At 48.4% G+C, this 14,559-nt stretch overlaps 1 protein-coding gene across 1 annotated transcript in view; it reads left to right on the top strand.

Moving 5' to 3' along the window:
- VAV2 (vav guanine nucleotide exchange factor 2) overlaps positions 1-14,559 on the top strand; it is a 150,689-nt gene that overhangs the window by 122,646 nt on the left and 13,484 nt on the right. Inside the window, 7 exon segments of the mRNA XM_050907813.1 lie at positions 2,089-2,187; positions 3,693-3,761; positions 4,391-4,491; positions 7,989-8,088; positions 9,438-9,533; positions 10,035-10,103; positions 12,845-12,931. Coding sequence (XP_050763770.1) covers positions 2,089-2,187; positions 3,693-3,761; positions 4,391-4,491; positions 7,989-8,088; positions 9,438-9,533; positions 10,035-10,103; positions 12,845-12,931 — 621 coding nt within the window.

The raw sequence follows: 14,559 nt of genomic DNA, 5'->3' as shown, positions 1-14,559 counted from the left end.
GGGGAGAGGGGAGCGCGGCGGCTCTGCCTGCTCCATCAGCCAGATGTGCCGTGTCTGCCACGGGTATTTTTAGATCGAGGCAAGCGCTGACAGATCTGTGCGTGGAGGATCCAGCGCTTGTTCGTGCCTGCTGCCGCTCCTGCCTGGGTGTCTCAGAGCAGGTAGACGTTTACAGTGGAGCTTTCTGGGGCGGCGGGGACCTGTGTGGCTTTAGGGACAAGCAGCCGACCCCATTCATCATCTAAAAGCCTTTTGATGATGGGGAGACCCAGGTGTGCAGCATGCACAGCCTCATGGAGGGACTTGCATTAACTCCAAGGGCTCTGGTGCAAATATCATGCTCCATGGATGAGCCAGGAAGGTGCTGGTGGCCCTTGCATCTCCCCAGAGGTGCTCACAGCCACCCTTGCTACGTGTGTCCCCAGCGCCGAGCAGACAGGCTGCCCTGGCTTCTGCTGATGCAGAGCTGGAAAGGACATTTCCACCGGAGTGTGACCTTCCAAATTTTCTCCCACCCTCTGATATCTGCCACCCCCGGGCTTTGTTCAGATTCTAATTACTGTCTCCTAGCTGCAAACAGTACATACCTCCCCGTAACAAAGCAGGATCAATGGACAAGTTCACTGATCAATTAAATCCCTGGAGCGGGGTGTGTGGCTGTGCCAGCCGAGGTGCTGGGAGGCTGGGAAGGCAGGACTTCACCCCATGGAGCCCGGCAAACGAGCCGAGCTGTGCGGCAGTGATGCCCGCGCTCTGATTTCTCACCTCTCCTGCGCTTGGCTGTAAGTGGTACGAAGACCATGACGATGGTGGTTGAGGCATTTCATCCCTTCACACCTCGTCTGCAGACTGAGGAGCTCCCTGCATGCTGAAAACCCGTCTGGATCAAGGAGCCGGGCACGAAATATTCTCACTGATCCTGCCAAAGCGCTCGGAGCTGTTTACGGACACCGGTGGCCATGCTGTAGTCAGCACAGCTCGTTGGCCACCAGTGTTTTTACTGTGTTGCCATCAGTTACGGAAGCCATTTGGCCCAAGAACTGCCCCTTGGGAAGGTTTTGGTAGGAATTTCTTGCATAAATGGCAAAAATGGGGGAAAGCTTGCAGTGCGTAGGTGTCCAGCAGCCAGATACTGCAGGATTAGGGTCAGTGGAATTGGCAATTTTTCACTGTCCCCTCCACAATGTTTTATGTTTTCTTGGATATCTCTGGGCAGTGACGGAGTTGATGGCTCTGACTCCCTTTCCTCCCTTCCTTGAGCAAAAGAGTCTATTTTTAATACAAGCACCCACATATCTGTCTAAATATTGGAATTTTTTTTAAGATCTGTTGCAATAGCAAGTGTGTAATGCTAACTGGTTTCTTGTATTTCTGCATGCTTCAGATTAGATATATGCAGGTAAGACACATTGATTAAAATATTGCGTTTCCATCCAGCTGAGAGGTCTGAGCTGTGAGTTGTAAGGGGGTGTACAGAGGGTGTCCGTTCCTGTGCATGATCATTAAAACCCGATCACTGAATCACCTCCCAAGTTCAGAGACTGCACTGACAAGTGCAGCACCTCCCGACACATGTTTTCAGCTCCGCTTTACAGATGTAAGAGCAAGAAAAGTGACTCCAAGAGTTGGGGCTTTAAGAAAAACATGTATTACCAGATTTGACCTAAAATCGTGAGAACTGGCAACCCTGGCAAGGGATTTGTATAAGTCTAACATATTATTTATGACCCACTTAGGCTCTGTTGTGAGTTTCATCTTCAGCAAAAAAAATGGGGAAAACCAGCATTTCTCTCTTATTTATTCTTTAGCTGATAGTCTTTGGTGATGTGGCTGTAATAAATGCAAAAAATGTAATGCTTGCCATGTTGAAACATATTGAATAGTATAGCCAGGGTTTCTTCCTAATTTTTTTGGATAAATGTAGTTTCCTTTAACATAAACCAGTAACAGTACTCCCCTGACTTTCCAGACTTGTGCTTGTTCCAAGCAAGTTTCACCAAAGGCTGAACTGGAGCTCTGCTCCACACGAGCAGGTTGCTGGACCGCTCTTAAGAGTATCTGACCATGCGTTATTTTTCCTTTTTCTAGAAAATGGGAATGACAGAAGATGACAAAAGAAATTGCTGTTTGCTAGAAATCCAAGAAACTGAGGCCAAATACTACAAAACACTTGAAGATATAGAAAAGGTAAGAACTGTGAGCCATCTTTTCTATACCATCGCCTTCCACGTCATCACTTGATCTTGCATTAATCTCGCTGTGTTAGTTCTCGCTGCGAGAGCTGGCGGATGTGATGAGACAGGATTGATGCATTCGCATGTAAAATCGGAGAGAAGGGGGAATCCAAAAAACCCATACTGACAAGCGCAAATGTGCAGCCTGTAACTGTAGGAGCCAAACAGCATATTTTTTCTGATTGCTGCGTGTTGGAAATAGGCTGAAAACCATCCTGCTGTGTCCCCCCTACCCTGGGGTAGCAGACTCCCGCTCCTCACTCAGCCAGGCCGGTCTTGCCGATAAGAGCCGTGTTTGCAGATATCTTATCACTTTGATTGCTACGGAATAATTTCTTTATCCTGGGTGTTTTTCAAAAGTGCTGAAGCTGTGCTGACTTGTCATTGAAACTAATTGGATTAAAAGTAACATTTTGCTGCTTTAATTCATGGGGTTTAATTGGTTTTGATAAATTATTGTTGTGCCTTTCTTTTAAATAAAAATAAAAATGAACGCCTCAGCCAGACAGCGGAGTCGTGGATACGGTTGGAGCCTGGAGGTGGTTTCTGCTCCAAGGAAAGCAGCAGGAATGAAGAACAATAGTGAAAATCAAGCTGCCATTTCTAATCACCCTAACGCTTTTGTTTCCTCCCCTTTTGCAATTATTTTTCTCTGTCTGCTGAAAGTTCCCATGAAGAAGCTGTGAGCGAAACCTGCACGATGGAGTAACATTTCCCATTTTCCGTGAAAATGTCCTAACATACATGTCATTTACGTGTCATTTATGTAAATAACCCTTGTTCCTTCGAAACAGCCACAGCCCTTCTGGTTCAGTCTAAAGGAAGAGTTAAACTATCACTTTGATATCCATTAAAAAAGCTTGCGAAGGCTTAGTAGGTTCTGATGGCGTGTTATGGGTAGAGGGTCCTGGCTTTGGTGCATTGCATCGGGGGGTTTTTTGTAGTTACAAGTCATGTAGACGTTTCTATTAATATGTATTTGTTCAGAAAGGCATTTCCAGTGTAATCACATCATTGGCTCTTTTTCAAGGGCAATTCTAGTGAGATAATCAAAGAGCTGAAAAGATGCTTCAGAGCTCTTCCCAGCTGCAGCCAGGGACTGTGTACGTTTAAATCCCTCTCCCTCTCGATTTAGCAGGAGAGGGGGCTGCGCCCACCCATGGGTGGGTGTCTTGCACCCTCCCATGCCTGGAAGTGCCGTGGGGGCCAAGGGGAGCTCGGGGGACGATGCGCCCACGGGGGTTCCTGGCTCCTGCTTGGGTCCCCGGCACAGCCCGCTCTTGACAAATGCGTTGTCGTTCGTCTGCCTTTGCAAGTCCTTAAATTCATTAAAACCTGGCTTCTCCCTGCCCAGGTAAATGCAACTGGTGAAGCAGGGAAAAATACATCCCTTGCACAGAAAGAAACTTGTTCACTCCTCTCCAGTACTTCAATCCCTTTTCCATTTACCTCTTGCAGAACTATATGAACCCACTGAGGTCGGTACTGACTCCCCAAGACATGGAAGCTATTTTTATCAATTTGGAGGTAACGGCGTAGACATTGTGGCTTAAATCTTTGTTCTTTTCATGGCAGCTCAGCCCTCTTCCTGCTTAAGAGAAGGCTTTCAGATTTCACGTTAGATTTGTGCATTCACCTGTAGAGGTTGAGTCCTTCATGTGCTGTGGAGCTTGAACAGGTTTAGGAGATATTCTTTAACACTCAATTTTAGAGTTGGGGATTATATGAACTCTAGATAAGAAAACAATTTTACACGGAGGATGTTCCAGGGCTGGGGCTGTGTATTTTAGCTGTACTTAGAGATGGTTTGGGCACACGGTGATGAAGGGATTTATTTCTACGCTGGCTTGCACGGGGTCTGGGTTGGAGCCTGCCCATCTCCTCCGCTCCCTCCAGACCTGCAAAAGGGACTTTAATACACATGGAAGTCCTGGGGCGTTTCTCACTGTATAACCTCCTGATAGAATTACACCTTTGGACTCCTGGCCATTTAGGGCTGCATCTCACTAGAATGACTTATTTTAAAAACAGCTAAAAAGAGAAAAAAAAGAAGGAAAAATGACTGCCTGATTAAGTAGTGAATGTGCATTTCTTTAGGCTCTGTTTGCCCACTCGCTTTGGATGTGTTTAAACTATTGATTGTTTCTTCGTTTTAGGACCTAATTAAAGTGCACTTCAGTTTCCTGAGAGCCATCGACGTCTCTATGATGTCTGGAGGAAGCAGCCTGGCAAAAGTGTTTCTGGAATTCAAAGAGAGGTAAAGGAAACCCAGTCTTTAGGCAGCTCCAGTTTTAATAGATACGGGTTAATATTTGTAGGGCCCGTCTCAGAGTTTGGAACAGAAATGCCTGTCACAGCAGACCAGTTTTGCATCCTCTGCAGCAAGATGCAACCAAATCCAGCCACAACCGTGTCAGGTCGCCCAGGGGCAGAGGCTGGGACATCTCCTCTCCGACCGACCTGGCTAAATCGGCGTGGCTCCCGTGGATGCTTGTTCCTGCAAGCCCGTGTCTGCAGTTGAATTTTGCTGGGCTCACAGCATGCCATATGAGACTGGCTGTTTTGCAGGCTGAACATACAATGGGTTTACAAGGATGTATCGGAGGGGATAAAGATGGGAACGCTATGATTATGGTGAGCCAGAATGGATTAAACCTCACTCGCCTTCAGGGTTTTAGTGTAGTCTTCTCCTGCAAGCAGCAGCGGGGCTTTGAGGGCCTGTGATGTGGTAGGATGACTTCTTTGCAGGGGAGACTTCGCTCTGGTTAGATCAAAGTGATTGCTCGCTCTGAAAAATCGCATATTTGGCACTGGTCTTGTCCCGCACCTATTGCATGATGAATAAATGTAAAAGTTGCTTTCGCAAACATAATAGATTCTGTGTTTTGGCAGCTGCAAGCAGGAGTACCCCAGAACGCAAAGATAAGGTTAAAAGCCTTTAATATCCTTAATACTAATCAAAGGCCTGATTCATTGTGGAATCCTGCCAGGGTGTTATTTCACTGTGATTAAACCAGTGTCTAGACACAGAAATGCCATTCAGAAGTCAATAACTCCAGAAATACCATCTGCATTAATAATATACGTAAGGTCAGATATTCCATCATTCACAGCACCTCTTTTTAGAAAGGGAATGTTTTCTGGATTAAATTAAAAAAAGTTTCCAAAGAAGAATGCAAATACTTTAAAAATACTCATAAAACTCACTTAGGTGATTTTGATCTCCTGATTCCTGGCTCGGCTCCGTGCATGCCGGTGCCATCCCTGGGCAGCGATCCGTCCCCGAGCCACCGCTGCCTGTGCTCGGGACAGAGCTGTGCACACGAGGAGCAGGGAAGGGACGCGGGAGGAGTCGTGGAGGTGGCACTGCTCCCCAGGGAGATCCGCCTGGCCGTGCGGGAGCACGAGGCTCGTTTTTGGGCTGGCAGCCTTTAAATAAATGTTTGGTTCTGTTAATTTGCTGGTGGGAGCTCAGCAGAGCCCTTGTAGCTGATGGGTTTCATGCGGGTGGGTGAACAAACCAACCCATTTCCTAATGGAGTTTGCAAGCAACTTTTTAAGGGACGTAAAAGCCTTCCTGAGAGGCGAATGAAGGAGCCAGACCGATGGCTACGAGGTGGCGATGGCGGCTCTGAAGCTGTGTTCAGCCCATGGGGGTCTCGGGGACCTCAACGCTGTGGGAAACTGCTGCTCGCAGGGCGTTTTGGCTTGGAGAAGACCCCAAAACCGGGCTCTCGGGGAAGAAGAATTTGGAGCAACCTGATGTAAATAGGCAGGGTCCTTTCCTACGTCAGGAAAGACGATGATAGCACATTTGACAGCAAGGAGATGGGGGTGCAGGAGGAGAAAGTGAGCTCACCTGGGGAGACAGTGTTGTCCCACCAAGAAGGGAACGTGGACCTCCAGAGTCCCCACTTGGTCCCTGTATATGAGACCTTCCTCCATCAAATGCATCCGTGAGAAATAGCTCTCGCTTCCCTACGCATCCTCAGAGACATCCCAGCAAAATGATGTATTGCTCCTCCGCTTTGCAGGTGGTTTTTTGGGTTGTTTTTTTTTTTTTGAAGGAAATAGTTTGTAAATCTGTTTCTCTGAAAGCCGGAGGTTTGAATTTATGCTCCTGAAGCCTCTTTGAAACTCTCCAAGTGCTGGCAAGGTAGATATTATTGTGCATGTTCAGAAGTTGTCAAGGGAAAAAGGCAGAAGAATAATCTGTATTGGCTGCTGCTTCGCCGGGGACTGCGGCTCCCATAAATCTCTCTGTTCAGCTCCCCGACGGAGTCTGAGAGCCCCACGTTTATGGAGCGACACCGGGTCGGGTGCTCCCAGATCGTCTCCATCGAGAGACGAGGCCCCAAAGTAATGGATGAGTTGCAGCGTGTGATGGAATATGTGTCTTATCAGCAGCAATACAGTTAACGGCAAAGAAGGGGGGGAAAATCCAAACCTGTCATGTAGGATTAATGAGTGAAGTGGAGGAAAAAGGGGGAATCCACAGCAAAACTGCTCTGTTTGTGTCAGGTGTTTAAATTTATAGCCCAGGGTGTCCATACAGAGCTTCACTGTGTTTCCAAAGGCTGTGACAACCTTCTTTTCCCAAATTACCTGGTCTCTTCATCTCTAGGTCCCTGTGGCCCATCCTGCAAGGAGCAACCAGCTTTCTAAAATATGTCCTTGGGTTTTAAGGGGATTTGAAGTCTCTCATTTGCTGATGAGGTGCAAATTATCATCACCCACGTCCATTCTGGGCATGTCTCAAGAATCAAGAGTTTCTTGCCTTCTTCCTCACGTGGAGAAATATCCAGAAACCCTCAGAGAGAGGGGCACACATCAGCCACAGTGGTGGCAATCGTTTTTTGGGCTGTGAGCAGCTGTGACTTGGGAAATGAACGCTTTTTAGGAGATGAATACCTGGGCTTGAGCGAGCTGCATTCGGAAATGCTCTCAGGAAATGGATTTTTGTTGTCACTTGGTCTTGAAGCGCATCCTTGCTCTGCCTTCACAAGCCCTAGTGCTAATATGGCACAGCCAGAAAACCGGCACGTGGCCATCAGGGCGGCACGGCGCCTATCGAGACGTCAAGGGGATTGTGGCGATGGTGTAGTCACGAGAAAAAGCCGCCTCGCAGCTGAGGAGCTGTGGGGTTGGATTGCAGAGGTTCAGCACTCGCCCCTTCCTCACGTTTTAGTTAATCCGCAGACCCTCGCTGGGGTCGGAGCCGCTCCCCGGGAGAGGCGAGTGCCGGCGGTGAGCGGCAGCGTGGGCAGGGATGGGGCCCCAGCTCTTTGCTGTTTCTTTTCATATTTGGGCTGTCGTACCTGGGATGCAGGTGCCTGTTGTAGAACCACTTTGTAACCTGCTCTAGGAAAGATCTTTCAGTGTGGAGCTGGGTTTCCCTTTATTATCGTGGTGCTCCGAAAGCGCAGCTCTTGGGAAGCAGTGGTTAAATATATCACACTTGGGAGTGGAGGGATGAGCTGTCGTGCCTCCGAAAACGGGCTCCTCTGGCCACTCGGCCCCTTCTGCTCGTCGTGAGCTGAATCATCCCCACGGGCTCCAGCTCTGGAAACTTCAAAAGATTTAAATGTTAAAAAGCCATGCAGTAAAAGAGTGTTAATACTTTGCTAAGCAGTTATATGGGGGAATAGCTGTTTGCCTTGTCCTTTCACTGTATATAAGTATATATATCTTTTATAACAGGTTATAACTGCCAGCAAGTGTTTCCGATTAAATTTGTGATTTCCCCCTCTACAGGCTGCTGATTTACGGCAAGTACTGCAGCCACATGGAGTATGCCCAGAACACGCTCAACCACCTCCTGGCCAACAGAGAGGACATCAGGCAGAAGGTGGAGGTGAGCGGGCAGGGGGCCTCGGGGCCGAGTGCTGCCCACCCGCCTTGTCACGGGTTTTGGAAGGACTTGCTGGAGCTGAGAATGACGTGTTGGGAATGTTTGATTTAGCAAGAGAGGGCAGGGATGTGGGGATGAGTCTGTGCTGCCCGGAGGGGGAGCAAAGCTGGGGGTTATCTTGTCCTGATCCCCTGCTTGCCCCTTGATCTCACTGCCAGACATGCTCTCTGTCCTTCCTCCCCCGAGTTTATCCAAGTTAAAACAAGCCAGGTGACTTTATTTGAGTGGGACTGGCTGTGGACAAATTCCTCTTTGAGTTGTGCAGGGAGACCCAAAGGCACCGAGCATCCCTGAGCCAGGAGCCGCATGGCTTTCCAAGGTCACACGCAGCATCAGGGACAGTCAGAGGCGAACCCAAGTCCCCAGGCGAATGCCCGGCTTACTCCCCTGTTCTCATTCCCCAGCGTAAAGGCTTAGTGTAAATAGGGGCTGATCCAGATATTAAGTAAATCAAAGGAGCCCCAGAAGGGATGCATTGTTTGAGCTGCTGTTGTTACCCAGCCTTAATTCCTGCCTTGGTCTTGATGCTAATCTGAATTTACTGGGCTGTCTGTACATTACCTCATTTTCTGCGAACACACTTGGATTTTCCATGCGAAAGTAGCAACCCAATTCAGGGATAAAACTGCATTTAATAATTTTTTAAAATATATTCTCTGGATCATGCATCAAGCCAGTGGCTGTAGCATCCAGTTGCTCCTGTGCTTTTCCTTTCTCTCCCTCCCTCATGGCAGCTCGGCTCATCTTCCTGGGGGGGCCACGCAGGGGGTCTCAGCCAGCACAGCGGAGTCACGTATCTAAATGGGTCTGGGTGAAGGTAACAGTCAGAAAACTTCCTGCGATCACATTAGCTCATCTTAATGACTTAATGCTTATCAGCGAAGCCACAGCAACTGTCTGCGTGCTTGCTCCCAGCCCCTCACAAATAAAATGCATTAGTTCAAACCATCGAGGAGGTGAGTTAAGCTAATGCGTTTCATTTGACATTTCCCGAGGTCTGAGAGCATTCATGTGCTCCCCTAATGAGCAATATCTCGTTAAGCTGGAGTAGCTCAGTTGCATGAGAATGTCCGTATTTTAGGGTCCAGCCCTGTGTTTTGTTCCTCGAGAACCTCCGCAGTGGGAGCCCTGGCTCCGGCTGGGTGCATGCAGGGACCACGAGCCATTTGTCATCAGAACCGAGTTTACAGAAGCAAAACGTAACAGCCGTGGGATGTTGGAGGCTTTTTCTGTGGGGCAGCCGTTGTTTTCCCCCAGCTGCTTCACTGCTGATTTATTGATTTCTTTAATAGGAATGCACACTAAAGGTTCAGGACGGGAAATTTAAATTGCAAGATCTGCTGGTGGTTCCAATGCAAAGAGTTTTGAAATATCATCTCCTATTAAAAGTAAGTGTTTCAGCATTGGCACTTCTCTCCAGCTGCCATCCTCGCTGTAGCATCTTTCAGCTTTTACAGTGGAGAGTGAATCATTGCCAAATGCAGAGTGAGGGGTTTTTTTTTTTTCTTCCCCTTCAAATGAAATAATTACTAGAGCTACTTAACACGACATAATATTTGTGCCGTCTCTTAAAGTATGGTGACCTAGGGTAATTCTGCACTTGTTAGCCACGAGAGGCAGTTAATGAATATAAAATAAGCTTGCATATAATCTGATTATGTGTGAAATTCCTCCCGTCAACTCCGTGTAACAGATCTCTCGAGCACCAGCCGCTTGGCATGTTCCCCTTCCTACGGCTGCAGCCGCAGCCGCCTGCCCAGGCATCGCTGCCACCACCCTGGCCGCAGGCAGCCGTTGCCCGCGGGTTGTTGCCTGCCTGGTGCAGGCAGGGTGTGGGCAGCTTTCCTAGCACACCCAAACTCTTTATATTTTTTTATTTTTTTTTTCAGGAGCTGCTCAGCCATTCATCAGACCGCCCAGAGAAGCAGCAGCTGAAGGAGGCTCTGGAGGCGATGCAGGTACAGGAGGATGAGAGCGGTGGTGGGGCTGCGCTGGGCTTGGGGTGCAACAGAGCGCAGGATCCCCCTGCTTCTGTAAAACAAAAACTTAGATGGAAAACCCATCCAACAGCCCGAGGGAAGGCAGCATCTCCTCCTTTTGGACATGCGTGTGTATATTGATTGCCATTTGATGCGATTGCTTCGCAGCAGGTCTGTAGTCATCGCTGTTATCTTCCTCCTTAAGCAGCTGGAGAAGCTGGTATTTGTTGACAAGTTACGACTTTTCACTAATTACTATTGTGTGTAAAGAGGCCGTGCCAGATTCGGCTCTTATTTTTGCTAGGAGGGATCTGGAGGAACTCCAGACATATCAGCAAGTTGGGGAGTATTGCAGAAGTGGGAGCCCGTGCCCGTGTCTGTGCAGAGCATTGCCTGCGCACTGTTATCCAGGCGCTGGTTGGGAATCCTTTTATCCAAGTATTTTTTTTTTTTATTAAGGGGAAAATGCTCTTTGCACAAATGAAGGCTTCTGGTGTCAAAATTTTGCTTTGTTTAAAGTTTTTTTGAGCTTTCAGCTGAAACCCCAAAGATCTCAGGAAAAGCATCAGCAACAAAAAATGAAACCATCCATATGTTTTCTGATTTGGATACGTCCTCCCCCGCACACTCACACTGCGGGACCATCGTCAGCAGAATCTGACTTGAGGATGATCATTGACTCCAGGTTTTCTCTCTGAAGAGCATTGCAGGGTTCATCCCTGGGCTTGCTCCTGTGTTCTCAGGTCATTTTGTTTTCTACCTCTGAGCCGCAGCTTTTGTAATGACACTGCGTTTCCCAGCGCTTACATAAGTTGGGTGACCTTTTCAGCCGTTATCCCTGCAAGCCTGGGAATCCAGAGCCGATATGTAGGTCGCTTTAAAGTTAAGGTTGTTTGAAGGATGTTGCATTCGCATCCCGCTGCTGCACAACACATGGCTGTGGCCTCAAACGAACACTAAACCTGGTGACAGTTGTTAAACCCTGCTTATGCCTCATAATACGACACCTACCGACACCACTGCTAATAAATGAATGTATATACTCTCCGGTTGTACTGCAATCTCAGCATTTTTTGCAGGAAGCTGCCCGTAGCCATCAGTGAGGTTTCTCTGTTTCATCACCCCATCGCCAGGAGAGCGCAGGTGCAGTTCAGACCGCGCTGGGCTCAGCAGGGCCATAGGAAGCCGTGCAGTTTGGTTTTAGTTGATCTGTAAACCAAGGCTTAACTTACAAGTAATGTTTTTCATCATGAATCCAGCCTTTCTGTCTGCCGTGCTGGTGGGCGGCAGATGTTGCTGCTGTCTGGGGCGAGAGCCGTGCAGAATATCTACAGCCAGAGCTACGTTTCCCAAAGGGATTCACCTCCCTTTTAGTTTGCATAGGTAGTTGTTTGCACAAAGCAGGGGCAGGATTTGCACCAAAAAATTGCACATGAGGGTATTTGGTGCAGGTACTGACCCTCCACCTGAGTGCGCAGAACTGAGCCTCCAGGTGATGGTGGGGGCGAAGCAAGTTCGCAGTTAAATCCCACAGCTCCAGTTTGCCCATTGCTGTCGCTGTTTCAAGTCATGGTTGATCCTGGGACTGTGTTTCCCCTTTGTGTAGGAGATGGCCTGTTCAGCAGGAGGGAGCTGAGCTCAGCGCTCAAGCATGATGGAGGATGCTGCTCCATAAGGCTTTTGGTTTTGTCATTCCTCATAACCGTCCCTGCCACCGGCCCGGTGGGATATTTTGTGATGTTATAAGTATTGTCACATAGATTTGTGATTATCATCTGTGATTAACCCTTCTTATGTTGGGAAGCTGAGGAAGGTCTGACCCGGAGGGGATGTCTTAAAAAATCCCGTGTTCAGATTTAATCCAAGTTGACAAGAGCTATTGTTGAGGACAAGGAGGCAGGGATCAGATAAGAAGCAAACAGGCACAGAAAATACGCTCCGAAGGGTGTAAGAAGTTGTTTTAGTGGAAGGGATAGGATTCTTTCTCTTTGATGGGTCAAAATTTGGGTAAGCAAGGAATTTTTCAAGGCAGAAGAAGCTCCATTGAGTGTCTCCTTATTTTATGACATAGCCTTTGTGTGGTGGGAGATGTTGGAGGCCCAGAGGTGTTGGAGATGGGGATGCTTTCGCGAGGTGTCCCCGGGAAGGACAGAGCGTGAGCATCCCAGCGCTCTCACCAGCTCGGGTGCGATCCGGAGCACCCAGGGAGGTCAGCTGGAAGCAACTAGGGCAGAGCCAGGTCAAATGCTGTGCACAGCTAACGTGCAGCCAGGTGTCCAAAGCAGTTATTTTACGGACGTGGATGTTTTGACAGCAGAAACTGGCTCGCAGCTTTTGTATCCGGGGGGATGAAGGGAATTACGGTGATGAAAGCTGGGAGGTGATGAAAGCCGGGGCAGAGGTGCAAAGGCAGGGGATGCCTGGCTGCTCACCCGGGCTCTCGCCAGGTAAAAGCCGTGGGTCAGGTTTGCTGTGCTGCACTGGATTCATGCATTGCCCTCTTCTGGGAAATGATAAAAATTGCAGCACCTGCCTGGTTCAGCAGTGCAAGCACAAAAAGCCCATGCTCACGGTGTCCCAGGCTGCTGCTTGAATCCTGGTCTGAGGCCTGAGGGCAGAGGGGAGCGCGGCTTCAGGGAGCCGGGGTCGTGTGTTTTCTGCCTTGCTAAGGTACTAGTTTCATGTGGAAAATAAAAATCAATATTCACTTTTCTTTTAAGGACTTGGCCATGTACATAAATGAAGTAAAGAGGGACAAAGAGACTTTAAAGAAAATAAGTGAATTTCAGAGCTCGATAGAAAATCTGGTAAGTTGGAAAATCCTCTTGCTGCCAACTTTGATTTGATTATTATTAACATATTTAGGTTTTTGTGCAATTACTACTGAATCTGATGTGCTACCCAAGAAAGATCCCTGGGTGTTTGGACACTCCCTGATCATGGACAGTGTTTTTGCTGACAGTACAAAACCGATTTGGCTGTGACAGAGGGTGGCTTTTGTTGGTGGTGTTACACTGAAAATGTTTCTCTAGCTTTTCCTGATGTTATTAGTATGGGGGGGCCCAAGAATTCCCCAAATCAGGTATCTGTCTGCTATTTAAAGTGGGTTTTCTTTTGCTGTTAAGAGGACAGAGAGGTTAACTGAATGTTCTTGCACTTGAAAGTGTCCCAAGGCCTGTTTGGAGGAGAAGGGCACGTGTAATAATGTCCAAATCTCAACCAGGTATTTTAAGGAGACTCTCATCCTCCAAGCTCCAGAGGTATCAAACACATGGTCCCATTACTGCGCATCAGCCCACCCTGTGCAACCCGTCACTCACTTTAGCCCCGAAGAAGCCCATTAATTTAATATTCAGTGGCAGAGCTTCAAGCTAACGAGCTTTTTCTCACATTTGCCGGCGGGTGGGAGGGGAGGGGAGGGGAGGGGAGGGGAGGGCTGGTCAGCTGCGGGTGCAGCTGCTCCGCCGTCACGCTTTACGCTGGGGTAATGCAATTTGGGCGCTGACACCTGAGATGCTTCAAAAGGGCTGATGGAGGGAGATGCTGGGGGCTGCCCACCCCAAGGGCTTCCTGGAGGGGTGCTGGGTTTGGAGGCTTTAAGCCTTGAGTTCATTTGAAAACAATGAACTTTGAATTGATGGTTATTTAACAGACGGAGGCAAAATCCTTTATTTTCAAGAGAAACCTGCGAAAATTCTCCAGTGGGATATGGGCCGTTGTGGCTCACAGGTTTTGATTGAAGCAGTCATGATAATCCTGATCTGTGCGAACAATCAGACGTCATGCTCCGTAAAAACAGGAATGTAAATGGGGGCATGAAGCAGCCGCTTCTCCTTGCAGCAGCCAGAGAGCAGGTTTGACATGCGGGAGATGAGATGTTAGCAAAGCAGTCACTCCTGTCTGCAGATCAATCCCACGCACGTTCTGCTTGGGGTTTCCTTTCATTGCAGCGGGTGGGACGTTGTGGAGCAATTGCTGTTATGTATGCAGAGCCCACATGGCACAGCAATGAAATAGTTACGGACTGTACACACAGCTGTGTGAAATATTTATTTTCCTGACCAGCGGTGAGGCTTCACAATATTTTTTTCCTTTAAGAACTGTGCGAGGGGACTGACTCCCATGGCTTGGCGGCCGTGCTGCACCGAGCAACGTTTGCAAGGGCTTTTGAGCTGAAAGACAAACTGACCAAACCCTTGGGTTGGGTTCCAGCCTCCTCAAAATCTCCAGTCTTGGTTCAGGATGGGAATCAAAACTACAAGAGCCCTGGTTCTGGTTTTGTAGAGACCCCTGGAAAACAGCTTATTTTGTGGGGGTTTTGCTTTCTGGATCCCAAACCTTGCAAAAATGCTTTGACTGCTGAGCCTTGCCCTGGGATGCCAGTGCTGGAGCTCCAGGCATCACCCGTGGTCCCATTCCTGATGCCAGGGCCATG

Source organism: Gymnogyps californianus, chromosome 18 (assembly GCF_018139145.2).
Source record: "Gymnogyps californianus isolate 813 chromosome 18, ASM1813914v2, whole genome shotgun sequence".
NCBI lineage: Eukaryota > Metazoa > Chordata > Aves > Accipitriformes > Cathartidae > Gymnogyps > Gymnogyps californianus.
The sequence above is the reverse complement of the archived record's forward strand: the minus strand, read 5'-3'. Positions and strand labels throughout refer to the sequence as shown.